The following is a 25,117-nucleotide window of genomic DNA, read 5'->3' as shown; positions in this document are numbered from 1 at the left end:
AGCTTGGCATCATTTACTGTCTAACGTCATGCACACTAAACCTACAATGTTCAGTCGTGTGTCAGCCTGCTAAACAAATTACAGTGAGAGAAAAAGGTACTTATGCTTTTGTATTGTTATGAACTTCTAAGTGCACATATCCACTTCAAATTTACGCACATAATATCTTTAAAAATGTACACGTATATAAGACTTAAAAGTAAAATCAAGATCTTCATATTAACTCTGCAGACATAAAAATCAAAATGTCCTTGTGCAAATTTTACTTGAAGTCATAAAAGAGGTTGTCATTGGTTGGCAAGCTTTCATGCAACAAGTAGCAAACATAGTGAATGAGCTCTCAGGGACAATCCCATGCAAAACCCCTCTGCTAAAAAGGAACCACATGTCTAAAAATGCAAAAGCATTTAGGCTAATCAGGGCTATTTTGGAACATTGTACTCTGGTCAGACGAAACAAAAATAGAGCTCTGACAGTAATTCAGCTCATCATCTTTGAAGAAGGAAGAATTGTATGCATGATCCGAAGAGCATCCTATGTACACAGTGAAGTATGAAGGTGGGAGCATCATGACATGGCACTGCTTCTCTGCAGACGATACCAAGGCGCATTATTAAAGGAAACACAAATGGAAAGATGTACTGGGGCATTTTTGAGGAGAATTTAATCTCATGTGCATCTGGGGAGAAGACAAACACTTCAATAAGACAATGCTGCCAAACATAGAGCCAAAATAACTCTGGTTAAGACTGGTCTCTGAAGAAGGTGCAGTTGCTTGAATTGCGAGAACAGCAGAAAGATAACTTTGGGGAGTGGAAGATGGAAGAGCAATGAGCCAAAGTGTCTGGATACTTTTTCCCTCGTATTTTATTTTTAAAAATCTTTTCTATAGAACTTTTTTTGCCTCAAGTGTAGTTGTAAACAGTGGCATATGTAAAAAATCAGCCCTTCAAGCAAAATCTGAAATGAAATTTGTCTCGTTTGGTCCACCAGAACAAGAATATCCTGTTGTGTTAAAGCAGACTTTGGGCAACACATGGTCACATATAACGTCCAGGTTTCTTTCATTCAGACATCATTAGCCTGTGCTACATTCAAACGTTCCATTGAGCAGTAATTAGTGAGGGGATTAAGCCCCATGGAGAGAACTGAATTTAGCTACGGTCCCATAGTGACCTTGTGTTTGTGGTGATGAACTTGCAGCGTGCTGTATTGTTTTGCTTTAGAAGGGGCGGCTGCTCACAGTGCTTGGCCCCCGAGGAGAAACAGGACAGCAGCACAGGGTTGGTGACACAAACTCTATTGTGTTGGCTGCGTAGGAAAGGGGTCGAGGGTCCAACAATGAACCAGTCATTATTCCAGAGAGCTGCACCACAGCAGCAGGCTGAGAGTTCTCTGCAGAAAAAGTGGAGAATAAGGCTGAGTGATAATGTAGCGAATTTTACAGTTCAGCATGACTTTTGGGAGACTTGAATTTTTCGTTTTTGATCATTTTATTGAGAACCAAATGGTAAAATGGTACCACTTACTGACTCTGATTTTAATTTTCTTTACAAAAATAGGATGTCCTTATGCCAAATAGATATAGAATTTTTAGATTACAGAGTTTTTTCATATTATAACACTGAGCTATAAACCATATAAAAACCTGAGCCCATGTGTCAAACGCAAGTCAAACCAGGCCTGTGGCACAATCAAATTCAGCCCGTAAAATTATTCTAATTTTCTATTATTATTAGCCTGTTTCACCCTGAGCTGCACTACAGTCCCCAGCATGCTCTGCAACATAATATGCGCTCTAAGCCCCTTTCTTCAATAACACTCCTTAGGCCAGTGATTACACATAAAGAGAAGATGCCTGGGCTCAGGATTAACAGTTATCTATCACTAACGTAGCTTATTGTGTCATATAAAACAATTTATTTTTATTTAAGATTATTTTTGAAAGCTCAAGTATTCAGTGCCATTTTTGCTGTTGCAGGTTTGCAATATTTTGAATTTGGGTCCTGGCAAAATGTTAAATAGGAATTAAATAAAAACATCAGGCACAGATTTTTTAATATAGCCCTCATTTCACTTAATGAGGACTGTTTAGTCAAAATTATGGTTCTTTTACTTGAAAAATCTCTCGTTTAGGCCAATAGAGAGAGAATACATCTATATCACTCATCACCAAAAGGCTGAAAGACAGAAATATGCTATTTATTGGTAACAGTATATCATACATTATCAGAAACAAAGCGTGCAAGTCTAGTGGAGATTGCTTAATAACTCACCACAGTTTGAAACAAATGTGTGATGAACTTAGCCATGCAGTTTAATGCAAATATATGGGTATAAGCTTCCATACTTGTTAGCTACATTAGTCACATTGCTGCAGTACAAAACTAAAGACAAAAACCAGACATGTCTTGGCTGATTGGCTACATTTGGAAAAAGAAAATCTATTACTAAAGGATTTTGCTGTTCTAAAACTTCACACAGCATAGTTGTCACTAAGTTGCTCTGAGTTTTGATGCGGTTGTGCTAACACATGAAGAGACAGGGCCTGTGTAAAGGTTACACTATTGCTATGCTATTGAAGCTCAGCTTGCTTATGCAGCAGTTTGACTCATGAATGTGCACTCTGTTGTCTCTCATTCAAAGCACTTTTCACCTCATTCACTTGCATTCATGAATAGCATTACACATTATGTAATGTTATAGTTACAATGTTACTATTAGCATCTATCTAACATGCTCTTTAATATCACCACTACCCTGTGAACAAGCTCATACTGTCTGTACTTTAGTCAATGTGTTTATTTTGTAGTCATTTATTAAAGACACTACCTCTGTCTGCTGTAGTTTACAGTCAATTACCATGGAGAAAAATTTCAACAGAATTCTTTGTATTTAAAAAAGACCTGAAAACCTGTTGACTTGAAACATACTTATAATAGAAGCCGATGGGTAGTTGCTGAATGAGAAAAAGCTTGAAATACAGAATTATATCATGTGAATTTGAAACTACAACTGCTACCTTCTAAAAGTACATATCTTAGTTTGTGAATTCGATCCATTCCTCCAACATGTGGTGGTGATATGAGGGAAGACTGAGGGAAGGGGGAACTCTGAGAACTGGAGGGCTGGAGTTCTGGGCGGCTTCAGCCTGTAGCTGGAAGGCCCGGACCCTCTCATAGCTGTAGCAGGACTGACATAGGACTGATTAACAGGGAGGAGATGGGGTAGGAGTGGGGATTGTGAATGATACGTCATGGGAACAGAAGGTGAGGATGTGAGTTTATATGGTGGTAGATTGGAAAAGGAAGGGGTTTTAGGCATGTTCCTCTCTCCAGACTTCATAACTACATGATGCGACAGATTTGAGAGAATGAGAGAATTGTATCAGAACCCTTATGAGGTTTTATCTAACTTTACAAGACATCAGCAACATGGTAAAGAAGTAGTTCCACTTACTTTTGCTTTCCTTAAGGTTTTCATGTAGGAGCCTTTGAAACTTCCCACACCACTGTGTTAGTAACATTACCACAGACTCTTCTTTCTGGAAAGCTAGTCCCTCTGAAACACTGAATAATACACCTTTACATCTTATATAGAAAACTATTATGGATGCACATTGATATCAGATTGGTACTGGTAGGCTACGCTTACACAGCAGGTAACGTTTTCTACCAGTTTTCTCAACAAATCCGATTTTTTTTTGTTGAGCTGTTCACAAATTTATGTATCTTTTGAATGTGATGTGTATGTGACATCAGTCTGAACAGATCTGCTCCCAAACCGACCTGCATGCACAAAAGAATAATACTTCACGGCTTGTCCAGAGGTAAACAATCATGAAGACTGGTGAACATTAGTGGGTTCGAGTTCGCCGCAATAAGGGCGCATTATTTGGCCGCTTCTTTGGTTCGTGTCCTCGGATTCTCTGACACTGCAGCCTCGGGCTCCTCCGGCCGTGTTCGATGAGTCTCTTCTATTTTTTTGGCTCAGAAACATCAGCCTAAATGTTTCTGAGTCTCAGGGCGAAATTATGACGAATGTCAAGTTGGACTGACAAAAGAGTCGCATGAATTCCGATCGGGCTGTTCAGACTGAGTCGCATTTCCGCAGATTCGGATACGGATCGGATTTCAGTACCACATATGAAAGCGTCTCAAATCGGAATTGAAAATGTCAGATTCACTGCGTTTCTTGCTGTTCACACTGGCACAGATGACACATCTGTGTCACATACGAAGAATATATACTTATATACTTGGTTAAAGAAGTTATCCGCATTAGACAGACGCTTAGTATTTTAGTACTTTCTTAGAGGGGGTGCTGGAGCCTATCCCAGCGGTCATCGGGTGGGAGGCAGGATACACTCTGGACAGGTCGCCAGTCCATAGCAGGGCAGACAGACAGACACATTCACACACACACACTCACACCTAGGAACAATTTAGCATGTCCAGTTGGCCTGACTGCATGTCTTTGGATTGTGGGAGGAAACCCACACAGACACAGGGAGACTCCACACACAACGAACCCTGGTCACCCGGCCAGGGAACTGAACCCAGGCCCTTCTTGCTGTGAGGCGACAACACTACCCACCATGCTGCCAAAATAGAATCCAATGATATGCAAATCATGTAAACCATACTTTTAAAGGAAAATACTATAAAATGACAACATTTCAAATGTTGAAACTGAGAAATATTATTGGTTTTTGAAAAATATATACCCATTTTGAATTTCAAGTCAACAACAAGTTCCAAAAAAGTTGGGACAGATAAACAGTATGTTTATCACTGTGTTTCATCATCTCTTCCTTTAACAACACTCTGTAAGTGTTGGGGAACTGAGGAGACCCTGCTGTAATTTTGAAAGTTAAATGTTTTCCTGTTCTTGTTGATATTTCAGCTGCTCAACACTTCTGGGTCTACTTTGTCATATTTTTCATTTCATAATGCAGCAAACGTTTTCAGTGCTGACAGGACTGAACTCTGTTCTCTGTAATGTGTATGCACGTAAATAGTTCCAACTTTTCCATTTTACAAATATTTATATATTGCCAACGTCAGATATGCACATGAAAAATATCAGATATCTGCATTGGCCCACTATTCCAATATTGGTGCTTCCTCAGAAAACTCCATGCTTCAAACATTTAGTTTAGCACCTGGAATCTTTTAATATGGAGCAATGTTGTGATACATGCAGAATGTGGTTTGACACTGTCTTGCTGATATAAGCAAGTCCTTCCCTGAAAAAGATGTCATCTGGATGGCAGCATATGTTGCCAAAACCTGTATTTATCGTTCAGCATTAATTGTGCCTTCACAGATGTCCTGGCCACCCATGCCATGTGCACTAATGCACCCCTACATCATCATGAATACTGTTTTTTGAACTGTGCACTGATAACAAGCTGAGTGGTTTTCAGCCCAACCTGAGGTGTTAAGAGTGGAGAAAGCACTGAGCTGTGAAGTGCTAGGGACACACTGACACTGCAAATTAACCTCAGTGGAAACTTAGTGGATTACAAACATCTAATCAAAGGTGCTGTACTGACCTGTTTTTAGCTGGGGTATGTATTTGTTTACATCCACAGGCTGGAAAAGCCGCTGCAACAGAATGAATGATGCTAATTATTTTCATTGTAGGACGAACTCTCTGAGGATGATTACAAACTTGAGGTGACACAAATCCATAAGGTACGTAATGACAAACTTCAGCGTTATTAATTCAACATGACTATTGCTGTTGCATGTTGTCCTTGTACATCTGTCACTATATGATTTGATAAAATGCCTACTTAAGATGTAGACAAAGTGACTGAAAGTGGTGTGATGTGAAATGAAACTCTAGAGAAACTACCAAGTCAGAATTGTTCACAGTGTTGGTGATAGGAACCAAATGTGTGCAGAGTTTAATGCTTACAAAAGCTCCCTCACAGAATTGTTGAATTGTTATAATAATTAATGATAGTTTTGAGCAAGTGTTGGCCTAAGACTTGGCCTATTTTTTTAAAAACACATTCATATATATATATATATATATATATATATATATATATATATATATATATATATATATATATATATACACACACACACACACACACACACATATATGCATTCAGTCTCAAAAGTACAGCACACTATTCCCAAATAAACTCTACAATCCTTTAAAGTTCCTTGGATCCAGCTTGCATAGAATAATAAAACAAAGAGCCATAACTTGGCTTTATCAAGCCAATTTACTCTTTATTGTCAGGCTGTCTGTCTCACGATGTGATTGTCGGTTTTGAAATACAAGGCATTATGGACGTTAATTTTAGCATTAATGCATACTTTAGATATATCTATAGCTCTGTTAATCATTCAGAACACACAAAACATTTCTTACTAATTATTTGTAATTAAACCTGCTGCAAGTTTATACACAAGTATGTTAGAATCATTGTATAACTCTGTCTGCACCCATACTGACTTTATATTATTAAAAGCTGTGATTCCAAACTTTTGAACGGTAATGCACAGTGTACAATGTTAAAGCTGTTACTGTTTGTATGTAGCAGTGTGTAGTATAGTGGACAGTCTATAGTGGACTATGTGTAGTATAGTAGACAGTCTGTAGTTGTAACCAACATTTCTGGTTTCTGCTTGTGTGAAGGACTTCAGGATGGAGACGTTTGCAGGGCCGGTGTTCGCCAGCTTGCGCCGCTCCCTGGGGATGACTGAGAAAGAGTATCAGCACTCTCTCTCCTCAGAAGGCTGCTACCTGCAGTTCATCAGCAATTCAAAGAGCAAAGCAGACTTCTTTCTAACGTGAGTCAGCACAAACAGCCTGCAGCCGAGCTAGTGCAGACACAGACCAGCGTTTGTATGACTCTCTTTCCATCTCCCATCTGTCAATTGTAGATATATGAAAGGGCTGATATCTTTCACAATTCCTTTTATCCCTTGAGGTCCACTTATAATGTTTCTGTGGTTTTATGTAATTTTTTTAGATCAATTTGGATCAAAAGTTAATATTTCAATGTAATACTTCATAGAAATTTGCTATTAAATTATTAAACATTTATGGCGTATATGTGAAAGAGCTTTGTTCTAATTGGCTGATTTGTATTGGACCATGTGTTGTGCTGAAAAGCAGTCTGGAGTGAAATACTTCTTATAACTAAATCATGAGTGGGACTAAACTGCTGTAGACTGAATAGAATTTATAAACTACATTAGACTCTTTTAAGAGCTCTTTAATTATGCTGTTGTTATGCATGCATAGCATATTATGGTATTATGGTATTATGAGTGTGTTTATTGACATTCTCTCACACATACAATACCAGTCAAAAGTTTAGGTACACCTGATTGTGTGCATGTTCTTCATAATCTTACTGTCAGCTTAAAATAAAAGTTGACAGTTTTACCGTACAATACCATTTAAAGACAAACTTCATCCATCTGTAATCAAACTGTAATGATTATGACTCAGAAACATCATCTAATTATTGGCTACATCACTGTGCCCCAGTGGATGGGAAAAATAATGTTAACCAATAATAGGAACACACAATCAGAATCGGCCGATTTTTGCTCCAAACAGGGCCAATTTATTTTCTTTATTTATCAGTTGTCTAATGTAATACTATTTGTCAGGTAAGTGCACTTGCACTGTTTTTGAAAGCTTTTGTTACACCTGTACCAAAATGCATAGTATAGGATAATTATGTATGACTTATTGTGCTAAATAGCTGGTTGCATCTTACTAAAGATGCAGTAGCACTTTATTTGATTTGTGTTTTTTAAAAAGTCAACTGATTTTTCATTTATGAATCTGAAATACCAGTTTGGCCCAAAAGAGTAAAAACATTATGACCATTCACAGATGAAGCAAATAATGTTGAGTATCTCACAACAACATTGCATGTCAAGGTCTGGGATAAATTACATGATAAGCAAAGTTGACATGTTAGATGTGGGAGAAATGGGCAGGAATGAAGACCTGAGTGAGTTTGTTAAGGGGCTGGATCGTCATGACAAGATGGCTAGGCTAATGGGCGCTCCCACTCCCACTACTAACAGTGGTCTGAGGAGGAACAAACCACGAACCAGCAACAGGATGTTGGGTACCGCAGACTCGTTAACGTGCAATGTGCAAGGTCCAAGGTCCAAAACAACAGAACAGCTCCTGTAAGTCACAGAAATTTTTAATGATAGTTATGAGAGGAATGTGTCCCAGCACAGAATACATCTTACCCTCCTGGGCATGAGGCTTTGTAGTCACAGACCGTTCTGAGTACCCATTCTAACCCCTGTTTACTGTCAAAAGCGCCTACAATGTGCATGTGAATATCTGAACTGGACCTTGGAGCAATGGAAGAAGTTCTCCTGGTCCAATGAGTCCTGTTTTCTTTTATGTCACATGGATGGCCAGGTATGTGAGCACTGTTTACCTGGGAAATGATGGCACCAGGATGCACTTTGGGAAGAAGACCAGCTGGCAGAGGAAGTGTGATGTTCTGAGCAGTATTCTGGGAGTATACTAGGAAACACTGGGTCCAAGCATTTGTGTGGCCAATGTTTGTCTATGGAGACGCATGGCTATGTGCTTGATTTTATACACCTGTTACAATGTGTGTGGTTGGAACGCCTGAATTCAGTAAATAGGAAGTGTTTCCACAAAGTCTTTAATAGTGTAAGGCATGATGTGGAAAAAGCGTGTTGCTGATTTCTGACTTAATTTCACATTGACTTTAAAGACAAAGGCTTATGTTAAAATGTTTGAAATTCAGCTTTAAGACAAAAATAAATAGTGAGTTGATGCCTTTGTATAATTTTTCCAAAATATACATTTTACAACTATGTAAATTCTGCCAGGAAGACCTTTTCTGCAGGCTACAAGGTCTTTGTGGAACATCTGTTAGAAAAGCTACTCAGGTGGCTCCTCATTAAACTGCCTGATAGAATGAGAGGGCAAAGCTGCATCAATGCAAAGAGTGGGCTTCTTTCAATAGGAATCTAAAATAGAAGATAGTTTTTATTTGTTTAACGCTGCATAATTCCCTATATGTTATTTCGTATTGTTGCTGTCTTCATTGTTATTGTGAAATGTGGAAAATAGTATATTTTTTTGTTTTGGAGAGCCATCTGCTTCAGCCATTAACTTCACCAGTTGCATTTGTCTTGCAGAGAGAATGTCAGTTTGAAATGATGAAAATGTCTTTAAAGTTGTGAAAAACATTCATTTTATCAGGTTTGTTCAAACTTTTGACTGGTAATAGGGATGCACAATGGGATTTCTAGAATGATGCCAATGTCCAATACTTGTACATATTTCTAAATGCTGATTTGAAAAATGTAGAAATTGAGACTTATTCCATTTGAAGTAGCATAAAAATATAGGCATTTTAATGTAGTAGCCTAAGTCACCTGAACATTCTGCTTATCTGGAGAGAGATCAATACATCATGAAACATTGGTTTGAAATAACGGTTACATCTAGAAATTTGTTTTATCAATTATCTTAACAATTTGATTCTGATATCTGAGTTATTATCATAACTAGCATTGCACTCTTTAGTGACGTAATCCTTTCTGTCTAACTGTAGGAATGATAAGCGGTTCTTTCTGAAGACCCAGAACAGAAGGGAGGTGCGGTTCCTCTTGTCTAATCTGAGGATTTATATGGAACATCTGGAGAAGTTCCCCCACTCACTCCTGGTTAAGTTTTTAGGTGAGAGCCAACAACCACAACAAACTTCAAACTTCACTCAGACTTGAGCATAAATGTGTTGTCTATAAACAGCATCTCATCTGAAATGCTTTTCATATCAACAGGTGTTCACAGAATCAAGATCCCCCATCGGAGGAAGGTACAGATGCTTTGATTGTCATGATTGACTCATATTTTGTGTGTCATATAAAGCTGTGTGCTGCTAGTTCATCATTTACATAGGCAAGACTTTGACTTTGCCGTCTGTCTGACGTTTCTATTTGCAGAAGTATTTTATAGTGATGCAGAGCGTCTTCTACCCTGATGAGAGAATTGTTGCCAGGTAATGTTGTGTCCTTGATGTTGAAAATACTAACCCAGTGTCACAATTGGCCCCTGCCAGTCTTCCATGTGCTTTTTATTTTGGTGTAGTCCATGTGCTTTCTTTGTTTTGATTCCTTCCCAGTCCAGCCCCCTTGTTTTCTTACTCTGCTCCTGATTGTTCCCACCTGTGTTTTCCACCTGTGTCCTGTTATCCCTTGTTAGCCCTCTTGTATTTAAGCCCTGTGTTTTTCCTAGTTGTTGGTTGGTCTTTGTATTGTTTGATAGGTTTGATTTGTTTGATATTCTTTGTTTGATGTTTGAATTGTTTGTTTATCCCTGTGTTCATTTTCGTCATGCCTGCTCTCCGTGTTAGCTCTCTGACCATGGACCGTTTTGACCCTGATTATGGATTTGCCCCAGATAAATCTTGCTTTTCTCAGCACATGCATCCGCCCCATCACTCCATCAGTCATTTATAAAGACCTCCCCTATAGAACATTACTCCTCCCCATCCTCCTCTGCTTGGCTAAGAAAATGTGGCACTCTGCACCAGCAGGTTCAAAAAAACCCAAAAACATAACAAAGTAGATAATCTTTATCACCGAGAGAGCCTGGTACAGTAATGCTTTGGATGAACCACTTTAACAGACATGTATCTATGCATGACTAGTCAATGACATCAAACTCTATGCAGGTAATTAAGCTAACCAGATGGGACTGATGTTGGCTTCTTATTCAGATGTTCTGTTCCACCTTACATGTTGCTGTTGGGGCCATATTTGCCTAATTAAAGCTCAACACAAAGACAAACAGGACTATTTTCGAGCAGCAAATCAGTATGAACCGAATAGCAAATGTTTATAGGCCTGTAATGTTACTATCCTCTAAGACAAAAAAGACACTGGAGCTTTCTCTTGCCAAACTTGAATAGTATTTTAATAGTACTTGTATAGCATGATTAGACTCTTTGAAAAAAGTAAAAAGTAATGGTATTATATCACAATTTCCTGAGTAGAACAAATCAATACTTTGCCAAGCAGCATTATCGTCCTTTCTCGATGTTTCTGAAAGGAAGCACAACCACCCAGAAATGAATCTTGTAAGACTGTAGTTTTATCTGTGAAGAGCTCTACACCCAGTGTGTTCTGATGAGATGTAAGCTGTATTGGGTGCTTTGATCTACTTTCAAGCAACGTTAGCATTGCACCAACGTTGGCAACAAACAAGTTTTGCTAGATTGGCTACTTTTTAGGGTAAATGGGAAAACTGAGTAAATATAATTTTTGGCTGAACTATTTATGTAAGCACTTATTAAATGTTTGCTCTTTCTAAAAAGTGTCTAGTTGTAGATACAATACTCTGGTGCTGTGTAATATTTGTATCAACCAGAGTATAAAATTAAGCCATTAATCTTAAAGACAGTTACATAATCTTCCAAACCCCCTGGCTACCAAGAGCAGCAAAGACTCTCATGTTTAAAGAAGGACTCCATGCCAAATCTTTAATTCAGTCTGGAATTACAAACCCCCCCCACCCCCCCCCCCCCCCCCCCCACCCCCACCCCCAGCTGGATAAAGATTAATTAGTGGGCAAACAGCTATGGGATGTGAAATTCAGGGCCAATCTTATCAACAGCAAAGGTTTTATGAACCTTTTAGTTGTGACATAAAATAAGGGTAATATATTATGGATATATTTGAACAATATTATAGTATAGTATTTAAAGTAACGGTTTTGTGAATAATAAAAAAAAAACACATACAGTTTTCTTCTTAGCCTGCTTAATCAGTCCAGACTTGCATTGTGTCTGAAGATTGCTTCTTTAGTTTCACACTGGAGCTACAATGCTAATGTAGCTAACAAGTAATGGAAGCTTATACTGCTGTAAAACCTAAATCATTACACACGCACTTCAAACTGCATTGAATTGTTGAGTAATCGGAGATAAAATGTGGTTTTTGACATTGTATGACACTGTCATCTAAAAAACAGGGACCAAATCACTGATAGAATTCAGGCTTCAAGAAGGCTGCTGCTACTGTTTTTAGCTTTACAATGTACTTTTGTCAATTTTTTGCTGTACCTTCAATGAACAAACTCAAAACTCTGGTATTTGAAATACACTCTGAAAACTATGATTGTCTTCACTGCAGGTATGACATTAAAGGCTGTGAGGTGAGCCGGTGGACTGACCCAGCACCTGAGGGCAGTCAGGTCATTGTTGTTCTCAAGGATCTCAATTTTGAGGGACAGTTTATCACATTAGGTAAGGACATGTCTTAACCTTAGTGAAGTTTAGTCATTCAAGTTGCAAACACATGCATGTACAGTGAGGGGATTCAAGTGTTCAGACACCTTTTGTTTTATAATATATATTCTGGGCATATATACACTTCAGATTTACACAGATAATGACCCTTATACATCAAAGTTCCTTAAAAAAGAGCCCAGGTTTGACTTCATTTAAGGACATGCAAACAAGTCTACGTGTGATCAATGAAACTATTGTACAATGGGAAAACAAACAGACAGTTGAGCGCTAATTAATCAGTGTCAGTGCGTGAAATCAAGCGCATCCAATTTACGTGAAGCACGGCCTAATTTATGCAGATGTTTCAGCAGGGAGCCAATAAAATGACAGCCTTTAGCAGCTTGTGAGCCAATGGCAGTGCTCATACACAGAGTTTGAGGTAGAACAGTGAGTGCACTGCTCCCCTACTAAGCAAACTTAGTACTAAATTTAACTAATAGAGTTAAAATTATGATGGCTGGAAAGAATAAAATGTAAAAAAGTTTTTCAGAAATGTATAAAGATGTGACTCTGTAGTGTGACTTCCTGAAACACTTGGTTTGGAGGATTTCATGCAACAATGGATGTGCGTGCATGTGTGTGACAGACCACCAGCGGCCGTGGCTGCTGCGTCAGGTGGAGATCGACACAGCCTTCCTGCGGGCACTGAACGTGCTGGACTACAGCCTCTTGCTGGCCCATCAGCCCCTGCACCAGGACGAGCGCAACCATAGCCTTTCCTTCGCCACTCTCATCATGCGTACCAAAAAGTGAGGGTCTTTCTTTCACACACACAGTTCACACCTTTACATGCAGGCAAATATCTGTTTAAGGACTTGTTCTCAGTTCATACGTTTAGAACTGAAATGGTACACAGACGGATTTGCTGGAATAGTGAAGGCATTGTGAAAGGAGGCTTTAGTGCTTTATGCAATTTTGTGAGCGTTACAATATTCTGGGAAAATTTAGCTCTAAGTTTGATTGATTTGAATGCGTCTAAGCAACCTGATGGATTTAAAATGATGACTTTACTGTTGCTACAATGTTAAACGGGATCTCCACCAAATTTTCCACGTTTCTACCTAAGTAAATGGTTAAAATGGAAGCAAAGTCATTCAGAGTGGTTTAAAGTGAAATGCCCATTTTTTGAGATTTTTTCAGAATAGTTCACAGCAGTGATGATAGGAACCAGATATCTGAAGAGTTTTTAATGCCTCTAAAATCCTCCTCATAGAAAGTTGTCACCTCAAATGATTTAAGAGAAGGGGTTGACCTAAAATGTATTTTTAAACTCCATGTTCTGTTGGTGTGTTTATCATGAAGTCTTTACAACAGCCATTGTTTCCAAATTCAAATGATGTACAAAGAAAATCTAAATCTAAACTAAATAGAGATTTTTTGGACAGCGACAATATTAAAAATGTAGGTTCACAGATTATTTGAAAAGTAAATAAAGTGGCTTTTTGTTTTGGAGACATCGTGACCACTGGTTCCTGTAAAGAAATCATTGTCAATAAGTTTCTCTATAATTAATCATTTCATATCAAACCACGCTGACTTTGTTTACATCTCAGCAATTGAATTATGGATCATTTGAAAAATTGTTGGAATTTCCCCATAAAGGTTGTACCTGAATGTGTTAAAGGGGAATTCCACAATTTAAAAAAAAATCTGCTTAATTCAGTTGTTGATGTTCAACAAAGTTTGATTTAAAATGGTACATTGTAAAGAATTCTATGGACTCTTTGCAGTGGTAGTGATAGGAACCTGCAGTCATGTTGTCTGCACCACAAATTTTCTTTTATATTTATCTAAAATGAGCAGTGAACCTACACACGTACTGAGTCAATTATAAAGAAATCAGTAAAAGTCAGTGGCGCTCCTCTTTAAGCCCTTAGTGTTCGAAGCAAATCGAAAATTACACTGCATTGTCCTTCCATACTCACACAAAAGTATCAAGGAGGGTTTCTGAGCTACCTGAGTGTTCTCTCTTGAAGAGGTGCAGGTGGTGGAAGGGAAAAGTGAAACATGATATTTTTGGTTAATATTTTCTTCCTTTGCTCACTGGCGCACGGTGAAGTAATCAAAACTTATATGACATTTTAGGGGTGAGTCACAGTCATTACATGTACAGGGAAGACTATGCACAAGCAAGAGTTTTGTCTTTTAAATTACACAACATAATTAATCATATTATGTTACAGGGGAATTCCACCAGTTTTTCAAAGTTTCTATATTATTCCATGTTTGAGATGCAAACAAAGTCATTGAGAGGTGTTTTGATGTGAAATGCCCTTTACAGTGGTGATGATAGGAACCAGATCTCACAATGTCTTTAACACAAATATAGCCTTTTTATTTGCTATCCAAAACGAGTAGTAAACCTACATGTGTCATCTGAGTTTTTGCATGTTATGTTGTTGTTGACAAAATAGTGGTAAATCTAAAAAAGTATGTTTTCTTTGGGGATATTGCCTTACAACGTCCCATTCACCCTGAGTAGAGTTTTAAAATACATTTCAGGCCAAACCGTTTTCTCAGAACTATTGTAAACAATGTCTCAGACATCAGGTAGTATAATCATGACCATTTTAATGTAATAACTTGGGCATCTGGTTCCATTCACAGCCTCTATGAACAATTCTGACTCTCTCTAGAACACAGCATTTTATATAAAAATGCACTGAATAGCTGTGTTTACTTATTAACTGTTTATTTATGTGGAGATTTTGAGAAATTGGTGAAATTTATCTTAAAAGATGGTAGTTAGAGTAAATAGGTTCTTATGGTGACCTCTAGTGGCCAGCCTGGAAATACAAGACCTGTCTAAGTTTTATAGTTTTTCTTGTCAGATTCGTCACTGAAGAAACACTCATAATAAAAGACTTGATCATAGCCATAATTACATCATTACATTTTGATAGTTAATGTTCATTAGAAGCTGAAAACTGAGAATGCTTTATCAGAACCAAAACCAAAAGTAGGCCTTCCCCATTTCTGCCAAGTGCTTATCTCAGTAGTTAATAATTATGGGTTTTTTCCTGACTTTGAATGTTCCATGTTCACCTCTGTTTCCAGATCCTTCTCTTTGCTCTCCACAAGGCCAATGGCAGGCAGGCATGTAGTTGAGACATACGTGATCTTTGCTGTCATTTGCAAAATAACAGCATAAAGATAACCAGCTCTTTAAACTGTTTCACCATAATTGTGCATGCGCTTGCTACTGTCACGTATATTTATAATATATAATACAGAAGTCTCGTTTTTTGGCTTTATTTGAAAGCATGGGTGTTTCAGGTGGACATGTTTGTTGGAGCTAATACAAGCGCTTCAGCCAACAAACTAACAAACCGCCAAGCCATCTGATACTGTAGTTTAAGCTAATTGTGTAACATTTCTTTATTTGAGTGTAAAAATGCTTTGATCGGTCTGAAGGTGCGATTCAACTGCATCAATTTTACAATTATCATTTAAAAATTATAATTCATTATAATAATAATAATATGAAGAATAATATTCAGTGATGTATTTACTCATTGGTTTTGGCCGAAATACAATTCTTAGGCCATTTCTTAATGTAGAAATCCAAAGTTGTTTTTATTGTTTATATTCTTCTATTGTATTGGTTTTACTGTCTATATTCCACTATTGTATAAATTGCTTTTTCAGTCACATTTGCGTATTCAGTGTAGTTTTAGTACAGCACTATGCAAAAGTGAAAGACTACTCTTTCTTTTGTTTACTTTCTAGTCACAACAGCCATTAAGTGAAAACATTTCCTTTGTTCAGTGTCAGAAAAAGCCATAAACATACAGATAATAGAAAATTACACAAATCTTCCAACACTAAATGTATCTCTACTGCTACTGTAACCCTTATATTCTTAAAACCAACCACTTACAGCTATTTCCTTCCACCAAAAGCTGCCTTTAAAGTTCTCACTCATGTGCATCTAAAATGGCTAAAAGAGATAAGAACTCAGGTGTAAGATAATCAGGGATTTCAGTTGGGATAGCTACTGAAAAAATTGTAGCTAGCTGGAAAAAGAGTAGTAGCTACTTTTTCTTAAGTAGTGCGCTACCTTTTAACTACCTTTAAAGCCTGATTGTCAGAATGTTTGTTTATGAATCTCCTCCTGACACACCAAACAAGCCCAACTGATAGTGTGAACAAGACACTGCATTTAATCCTGTGCCAGAAAGAAACAATTGAAATTGCAAATATATAAAAATATCACCAAAAAGTGTAACCAACAATCAAACTCACACACCCAAAGGCCTGATATCCAACAAAAATAGACTAAATAGGCTAAAGGCTAAAGGCAAAGTCAATCATTCCAGGTTTTTCCTAACAAAAATAAACAAAAATAACTGAATACAAACCAGAGAATTTTGTGCAAAGCGTCATCAACTGTTGAAATAAAACTGCTCCAATTAAACATTTCGGCAAGATGTACAGACATGATATTCAGAGTTGTTTGTTCAGCAACTTCAGCAACACTTCAGCCTCAAAATGTTATCAGTGACCCTGGCTCTGCGGAGTACTATTAGTAATACTCTACGAAAATGATTTGTCCACTTTAGCTAAGGCAGCGGTCAGTAACACGTGGCTCTTTTACTGCCCTGCTACGGCTCCACAGCAGAATTAGATTTTTAGGTAAAATAACATAATCATCCTTTACAGTAAAATAAAGCTCTGCTGATTGTTTAACACAGTTATTTTTAAATAAATGGTTAATGTATAACTGCTAACAGGTCCGTAACTAGGATCAGAATTTTTGTGAGGTCCATTTTGCAAAAATGTTACTTACATCTGATTAAAATAACTAGCAAATATGAGAATTACAGCAATAAGTTTCTTCTTTTGTTTTTTTTTTATTCAATCACTGCTCCTTTTTTACCCATCTATAACTGTTATGCACCTTTTTCTTTCATTTGTTCCTTCTTCACCCCTCCGTTCTTCCATAAACTGCTATTAATGTTCCATAAACGTATTTGACTTCATTTGTCCTGTTTAATTAATCATTTAACTATTTATTTATGTTTATTTTCAGCTAAAAATACATTAAACCTTTAAATCAGATGATAGTTTCAAATAGATTTTGTTTCATTTAGCTCTCTCTCCCTCTCTCTCTCTCTCTCTCTCTGCTTGTCTCTTTTGTATCTCTGTACTCACTGATTATTGTAAAAGTACACATTAAACATATGTTATACAAATGCTGTCTGCTAGAGGGAAAGGCAGCTGATCATATAGTTAATGAAACAAAATATAGTCTAATGTACCTGCTGATTTCTTAATGTTTGCTACATGATACTATACCTTCTATGGTTAACAGTGAACTTTCTCATGTTGCTTATAGTCTGTTGTGAGTAGGTAACACAATATAACTTTAATTTCACATCTAATCTCTAATACAGCCAATTATGGAGCCTGTAGCCTAAACTGAGTAGCTACTGGAGCTGGACTAAAGCAGCTGATTTGGTTAGACGAGCAGTCCAAGCGAAAAAAAAAACTGTATTTGCATTTTACAATCTTAATGTGTTAATTGTGCTCATAAACCCTCTGATAGATACATTTTTGCCATAGCGATGTTACGTGTTAGCTTATAGCCTGTGTGCTGCATACCTGAACATCTCAAGAAGTCAACATTACTCTGGTTCTCTGGGCTGTAGTGTCTTGTTCAGAGACAAACAGAGCAGGCAGATCAGTCTATGGCTGAGCCACAGCTGTACTGAGGTCAGCTGAGAACCTCTAATTGCTCGCTGTGTAGTTTCATCGCTTTTTGAATCTCATAAAACCCTGAGAAACGTCTGAGGAGCTCGGAGTCCTAACGCTAGTTACAAACATCAAAGGCACTGATTACTGAAGTAATAGCTGCCAGCAACAATTAATTAGCGCCGATTGGAGGGTTGAGAAAACAATGTGGAGCTCTGCAGATTTTGATTGGCCATAATTCAGTGACAACACTCACAGAGAACAAATCAGATTTCATATAAAAATGAGGCATAATATTCTACCCCAGATTTTAGATGAACATCAGTAATTTGGAGGCGATGGTTTTATGCACATTTATAATCACTTTTCCGAGGCTGAAGTCAGATTCTCATTTACCACCTTCTTGTTGAATCCACCCGTTCCACCTTAAATGGCCTAGAAGTAACATACCTTCTGGCACCTCATGCACCATTTAAGGTGGAACGGGAAGCTGGTGAACGAGAATCTGACTTCAGCCTCAGAAAAGTCGAATGTTCAGAGACATTTAACATTTTAAAGTTTCCTGACTGAGGAGCGAGAGAAGCGGCTACAGCTGACCGAGCTTAAAGCAGAGCAGAGTGAGTTTGCATTTTTAGTGCACTTAGCTACTCCCCCATCCCTGAAGATTAGCCACTTTCAAAGGGTAAAGTCAAAGGAAGTTTCCAAAACTGGAGATGTAGAGAAAATGAGACTCCTAACAACCATGCAAGACCTGGTAGACAACCAAAACTCTCACCTTCAGAAAAACAGCACTTAAAGCTTTCATCTTTGAGAGAGAGGAGAAAATCAAGCTCCACTCTTGTTTTAGATCTGAGAAAATCAGCAGTGTTTCTGTCCATCCTTCCACTGTGAGAAGACAGCTCAACACTGTGAGACTGAAAGGATGTGTAGCTGTCACAAATCACTTTCTTGAAAAAAACACTAGGCAAAAAAACATGAAAATTAACTCCATAACACTAAAACTGGGCATCTGAGATGTGGAGTAATGTTTTATGGACTGATGGGTCTGATTCTGCAATTGGCATTACTTAAATTGTGAGAAGCAGAAAATGCAACCAACTTCTAAGAATGAACTTTGGAGGTGTGGACAAATATCCCTGCAGATTTTGTTGAGACTTCTGTATCATTTTCTGTTAAATATGTTTTCTGCTTTTTTCCTGATGCAAAAAAAAGAATATCCCCTACTTAGTGGCGACATTTACGATTTCAGGATGCACTGAATCGTTTCCTAAACAGTCGTTCTGAGATGAGAGATTTACACCCCTTTTTCTTTATCTAGCTCTCTCTGATCTTCTCTCTTGTTCTGCTCTGCTGGTTTAGGTCAGTGAATGCAGTCTCTGGTCCTGCTGTCCCAGGGGCTGTACCCGAGGAAGACTCCACGGTCCTGGCTCCTGGTCCAGAAGTGGACTGCGGGACATCCCAGGGCCATGTCACAGATATCCATGGTGATGGCTCTCGAGGGCATTCTCCAGAACAGGGCGAGCGGTCCTCTAGGGCCGGGGCTGAATCGGCCGAATTGCGAGAGTTCCAGGCCCAGAACCGGCGGCTGCTGCCAAACTTCAAAAACCCTCTGCATGTCATTGATGGACCCGAGCAGCGCTACTTCATAGGCATCATCGACATTTTCACTGTCTATGGCTTCAAGAAGAGGCTGGAACACCTGTGGAAGAGACTGAGGCATCCAGGGCAATCCTTCTCCACTGTCAGCCCTCCAGTCTACTGCCAAAGGCTATGCCAGTGGGTGAATGACCATAGCAAATAGTTTGTGCTGAGGGACAGCAGTAATGACTGGAAATATGAAATGTGCTCAGAAGCATGCTACACATCCATACAGTGACTGGTAAAGGAACAGGAGACTATGAAACTACATATTTCAGCAATTTAAGACACCCAGATATAAGTTTACAGTTAGTTTCACAGCTGCTGAAAGAGAGTGCTTGTTTTTAACATTCATTCAGCACTTACAGTCTTAAAGGGGAACAATTCTGCGCAGTTCAGTCATTAAGATTTAAACACAGTCATTCAGAGTGGTTTGATGTGTTCTAGAAAAACCTATAGGGTCAGAATGTTTATAGTGGTGGTGATAGGAACCAGAGTTCTGAAGCATTCAATGTCTCCAAAAAAAGCTACCTCATAAAACGGTTACACGAAATTACACAAAATGGTTACAACTGTGTTGCCTGATGTCATAGAGATTGTTTTACAATAGTTTTGAGACAAAATGTTTGCCTAAATAATATTTTTTGGCCTGCAGTGCAAAGCAAAGAGGTATATGCAGGGCGTTGTTTTTTTTTTTTTTTTATAGATTTATCTACATCACATATATGAACTCAGAGGACCTGTGTAGGCTCACTGGTGGAATATAATAGAAGGGCTATATTTGCATTGCACATCACAACCCCTGGTTCCTGTCACCACCGTAAAGAAATCGTTGACTCAGCAGTGCACCATTTTGCATCAAACTGGTCTGTACGACTTTGTTTACATCTTAAGGATTGAATTATTAAGAATCAGTGGAATTCTTTCATAAAAATAAAGTTTTCCGTTAAAGGGTTCTTTGCAGTGATGTCACAGACGAACCATGTTTGATTCCCTAAACAACCTTTCAGTGTATGGTTCTTTAAAGAACCATTTTTGTAAATGATGTGCGAGTGCTTAATAAATGTTCCACCTAATGTAAAAGTTTTAACACCAATTACAGGTGTTTTGGAGCACCATACAGGTGGCCAAGAACCATTTAGGAGCCTTTATTTTTATAACCACAGTGCTAACACAAAAGGATGTTACTGTGCAAGATTAGTGGTTCTCAATCCTGGTCCTGGAGGCCTCTTGTCCTGCATCTGACTCCACCAATCAATTCATTTACAGACCCTCCTTGAGGTGAACTGATGGCCTGTTTCAAAGCCTACAGAGTTTTAGGTTTTTACTTTAGTGTGCACATATGTGACTGTTCTAAACTTCCAGTCTGTTTACAACAAACAAATCACGGAAGTGATGAGTGGATGGGGTAGCAAAATATTTGCATTTATTCCTTCATGCCAGGCTACTTGAAAACGGTTTGCAAACCAGATACCAATATATGCAAATGTTTTGTGCTGCTGTTCAAATGACATGTTTTGTTGCTTTTCTAAGTGAAAATAAGTTACCACATTCTCTACAGAGAACACACTTTTAGTGTGCAAATACTGTTTGTTTGCTGGACTGAACATATCGGGGAAAAGATTAAAACATAAAATATGGCCTGTGCAATAAATTGCATATGTCTGTGTCTCTGCCCTGTGATGGACTGTGTTTTCCAATAAGGTAAACTCAGCAAATAATAGAAATTGTGCACTAAACTTTGAAGAAAAATACCAAATTAACAAAAAATGTAATTTGACCAGCGCTGTCCAAACTTTTGCATATGACTGTAGGTCATGTAAGTAAATTTGAGTTTTCTTTGAAGTCAAATGCATATGTCAGACCCTGCTGGTGTGGGTTTCCTCTCTTTCAGTGATGCACTTTTGGAGATTTTTTTTTAGTTTGCCAAACATGGCTTTATAATGATCTGTTGATACCAAGTTTATGCCAACTTATCACTAAGCTAATTCATCAAGAGAGTCAGTTTTAATCAATTAGTTTTATTTGTCTTTTTTTAACCGTGACAGTCTTCTATTGCTTTCCAGAAAATAGCAACTCTAGCACACATAGCAGCTACCAAACACACAAAAACATAGCATTGCTGACCATAAGTTAAACTAACTAACACCCATTTCTTGTTTAATTCGAATTTTAAAGTGTTTGAAAACATTTGCAAACAAGATGCCAGAAATAGGTTCTTGTATATGGTAACTGAATGGTCTGCTGCACATGACTGAGTTTTTCTAACAAGCTATCGTTCTATACACGTAAGCTTTGTAGCATAGTAAGCTAATAATCAAGTAAGGCTGGTAGAGAGAAAAGTGAAGTTAGCTGCTTGCTACACGTCCAACTCACTTAACTACTCTCTGTTTTAGCTTATAATGGTAACGTAATATGACTAGTGTGGAAGATTTCTTTGAAAAATAATAGAATAAATATGTAAATATCTTCTTAAATAACTTAGTTTTTTCCTGAAATCCAGGGTAATAACAGAGAGTTTCATGCCCCTTTGAAGCAGTAACAGCCTCTACTTTTCTGGACAGGTTCCACATTTGAACATTGCAGTGAGGATTTGATTACATTCACCCATAAGCACATTAGTGAGGTCAGGTACTGATGTTGGATGATCAGTTCTGGATCACTCCAACTCAAGTAGTTGATGGAGTTCCATCTCTCCATTTAACACAGGTCCACTGCTTCACAGCCCAATGCTGGGGGGCTTTACACCCCTCTGGTCAATGATTGGCATTGGTGATAGTGACATTAGGCTAAATGCTTTTCTATGGAGATTTTGCAAACTGTAAGACATATAGTGTATTTACATTATTACTGTGCAAGGCAGGAGAGCTCCAATACCAAAACTGAGAACCAATATCCTAGATTTTCATGGTGCAGTTCCAAATGACACAAGCAAAAGCAGTGAATTTCATATAAATACCAAACAGAAACCTGGGCTACTTTGTTTGACCTACATCTATGTCCATTATCACTGAACTGTTGATGCAGGCCTTTGAGGGATCCTGGTCAAGAATCAATGCAACCTTTTCATTTCATGTTGTAAAAGTACAAGAGAAGGTGTAACTTCTGCTATAGCATTGTGGTGTGACATGCTCTCGAAAAAGCCTGAAATGGTCCACTGTAACGACATATCTAGGTGTTTTAAATTCTGGAATGGCGTATAACACATCTGTGTCACTCCAAAGACAGACGTTTCAGTTGCAGATGATATTCATGTTGCATCTGCTTTTTGAAGCCATGTATGTGAGCTTTTTTTTTTTTAAGCAGTTTTAAGCCGTATGCTATGATGCAGTGCAATAAAAATGTAACCTCAGAAATCTGTTTCATTCCTTTTGGAATTTTTTATCAATATTTCTAAGAATTTAATAACAGTACTAAGTCAGTCTGCAGTGTTTTTGTTGTTCCTCAAAGCAGTAAGTCTTGCTATAGGCCCTGTTAATGAATACCCAAAATGATCCCCTCAAAAGGTTAAAATATCTAACAAGATCTCAAAATGTTACAGTCATTGACCTCCCCAAATTAAATCGTGGAAATAAAAAAAGTTTCAGAATCTTGAAATCTTTAACACAAAGTTATGAAATTAGAATAAAGAAGAAAAATTCTACTTTTTGGATTATTTCTATGTTGCTATTCAAACTAAAGCAACTTTGTGAAATTGACCATGTTAGAGCCATTGTACATTTTTGTAATTTTAAAATTCTTATTCCTGGTGCAGACGACTAGACTTGATCTGCAGATCAGAGGCACACACTTATAGAATCTCCTTGGTATTTAATTGGGCATTTTTCTGTATAAAACATCTTTTAGCTTTTTAACATTGAACAGTATTTAACTACTGTTGACAGTACAAATAAAACTCAGATGTAGGTTTTAAATAGTAAATAAAATGGACATATTTGGACTGTACACATTGGTTCCCATCACCATCATTGTAAAGAAATCTGACAGTACATTTCTCTACACTGAACTATTTTACATCAAAACACTGCATGGGTAGGTCAGCCTACAGTCGAAAACATAACGATTCTGTTATTAATGAATGAAGAATTTGATGATCGCCCACATAAAGCCGAATCGTGACTGACAGCACTGACACTCGTCCCTTTTAACTAGGGCGTGTGGAGGATGTCCGATGTAACTGATGGGAGGCGGATTAGAGGCGTAGGTAGAACTGCGTTATTTTTTTCCCCACTCGTATTATAATAAATACCGCCTCCTGAGGTGCCATTGGCTTGTTGTTGGGCGGGGTAATTATTAACCAATCGTGACACATAACGTAGAAGACAACTAGCAAATCCGAGCTCAGAGGGCGGGGTTTGTATGAAAACAGGTGTGAAACAAAAACGCGTTCGCCTGTCCGCGAGCTCCACCACATCCATCCGCGCGTTACATTGCAGGAGGAATACAAACCTAGCCGATGTAGGTTAGCTAGGTTAGCTAACGCGATGGATTTCAATGTCAAGAAACTAGCGTCAGATGCCGGCGTCTTCTTCACCCGTGCTGTTCAGGTAGGCGGTATTTTTCATTTTTAAAAGATCTCAAACATGTTTTACAACGGCGCGCGAGGCGACACTGGCGACGTTATTCACTTCACTTCAGTTTGGACGGTGGGTTTAAGCAGTGGTGCAGCGTGAATGGACCAATATGTCTCCTCCTCCTCCGTTTCCCTCTGAGTTTCTAGGCAAAGTGTTTGGGAAAATGACCCGCTGGCTTCCCACAGCCACTCCAGCGCAGGGATGTGGATGTTTCTCGACGTGTTTTTTCCTGTGTTTTTCCCCTCGTCATTGTAAGCCGATAACGACAGGCTAAGCCTGCGTGCATTATTCATGGCTGTGCCTGTGAGCAGCACTGAAAGAGGTGGGGGGTGGGGGGGGGGTGGTCTGTGGCAGTCAGTCCACAGGAGATGAACAAGCTGTGAGGCTTCGTGTCATCTCCCACCACGATACTATTATTATCATCACCAATATAGTGCCAGTGATATTTACTCTATTACTGTGCAGAATGACATTGGTTAGAACACACAGACCTGCCAATCAAATGTGAATGTTTGACTTAAGCATTAGAGAACTTTAAAGAGGAACTTTCAAAAATTCTGTATAATTGACTGGCTGACATGTCAACGAAGTCATTTAGTGAAACTTGCAGGGTCAGAATTGTTCACAGTGGTGGTGATAGTCACCAGGAAAGCTTCCTCGCAGAACATGTTTGTTATGAATACACTGCCTGATGTCTGAGACATTGTATTACAGTAGTTTTGTGGTGGAGGAATATATGGCTGGTGTTGTGAGGCAAAACAGACCCAAAGAACAACTTGCTTTTTGAGATTTACCACTGTTTTATCATCAACGTTACATAAAATAGAGCAAATAAAAAGGATATGTCTGCATCATAGGTGTCGGGACTCCTAGT

At 38.3% G+C, this 25,117-nt stretch overlaps 2 protein-coding genes across 14 annotated transcripts in view; both read left to right on the top strand.

Annotated features, from left to right (window-relative positions):
- pip5kl1 (phosphatidylinositol-4-phosphate 5-kinase-like 1) overlaps positions 1-23,016 on the top strand; it is a 29,861-nt gene extending 6,845 nt beyond the window's left edge. For 2 of the 4 annotated variants that reach the window (XM_017701644.2, XM_037533215.1), the window contains 8 exons: positions 5,649-5,699; positions 6,661-6,815; positions 9,599-9,723; positions 9,828-9,862; positions 9,990-10,045; positions 12,180-12,292; positions 12,924-13,086; positions 19,391-23,016. In XM_017701644.2, coding sequence (XP_017557133.1) covers positions 5,649-5,699; positions 6,661-6,815; positions 9,599-9,723; positions 9,828-9,862; positions 9,990-10,045; positions 12,180-12,292; positions 12,924-13,086; positions 19,391-19,832 — 1,140 coding nt within the window. In that variant the 3' untranslated portion in view covers positions 19,833-23,016. Of the gene's footprint in view, positions 1-5,648; positions 5,700-6,660; positions 6,816-9,598; positions 9,724-9,827; positions 9,863-9,989; positions 10,046-12,179; positions 12,293-12,923; positions 13,087-15,394; positions 15,434-19,390 lie in introns of all 4 variants that reach the window. The other 2 variants (XM_037533214.1, XM_037533216.1) reach the window with 2 other exon arrangements.
- Positions 23,017-24,053: 1,037 nt separating this feature from the next.
- Positions 24,054-25,117, top strand: part of sh3glb2b (SH3-domain GRB2-like endophilin B2b) — a 58,566-nt gene continuing 57,502 nt past the window's right edge. For 3 of the 10 annotated variants that reach the window (XM_017701708.2, XM_017701713.2, XM_017701707.2), the window contains exon 1: positions 24,056-24,216. In XM_017701708.2, coding sequence (XP_017557197.1) covers positions 24,154-24,216 — 63 coding nt within the window. In that variant the 5' untranslated portion in view covers positions 24,056-24,153. Of the gene's footprint in view, positions 24,217-25,117 lie in introns of all 10 variants that reach the window. The other 7 variants (XM_017701712.2, XM_037533380.1, XM_017701711.2 and 4 more) reach the window with 4 other exon arrangements.

Source organism: Pygocentrus nattereri, chromosome 23, assembly GCF_015220715.1.
Source record: "Pygocentrus nattereri isolate fPygNat1 chromosome 23, fPygNat1.pri, whole genome shotgun sequence".
NCBI classification, from domain to species: Eukaryota; Metazoa; Chordata; class Actinopteri; order Characiformes; family Serrasalmidae; genus Pygocentrus; species Pygocentrus nattereri.
This window is presented reverse-complemented; position numbering and strand designations above follow the sequence as displayed.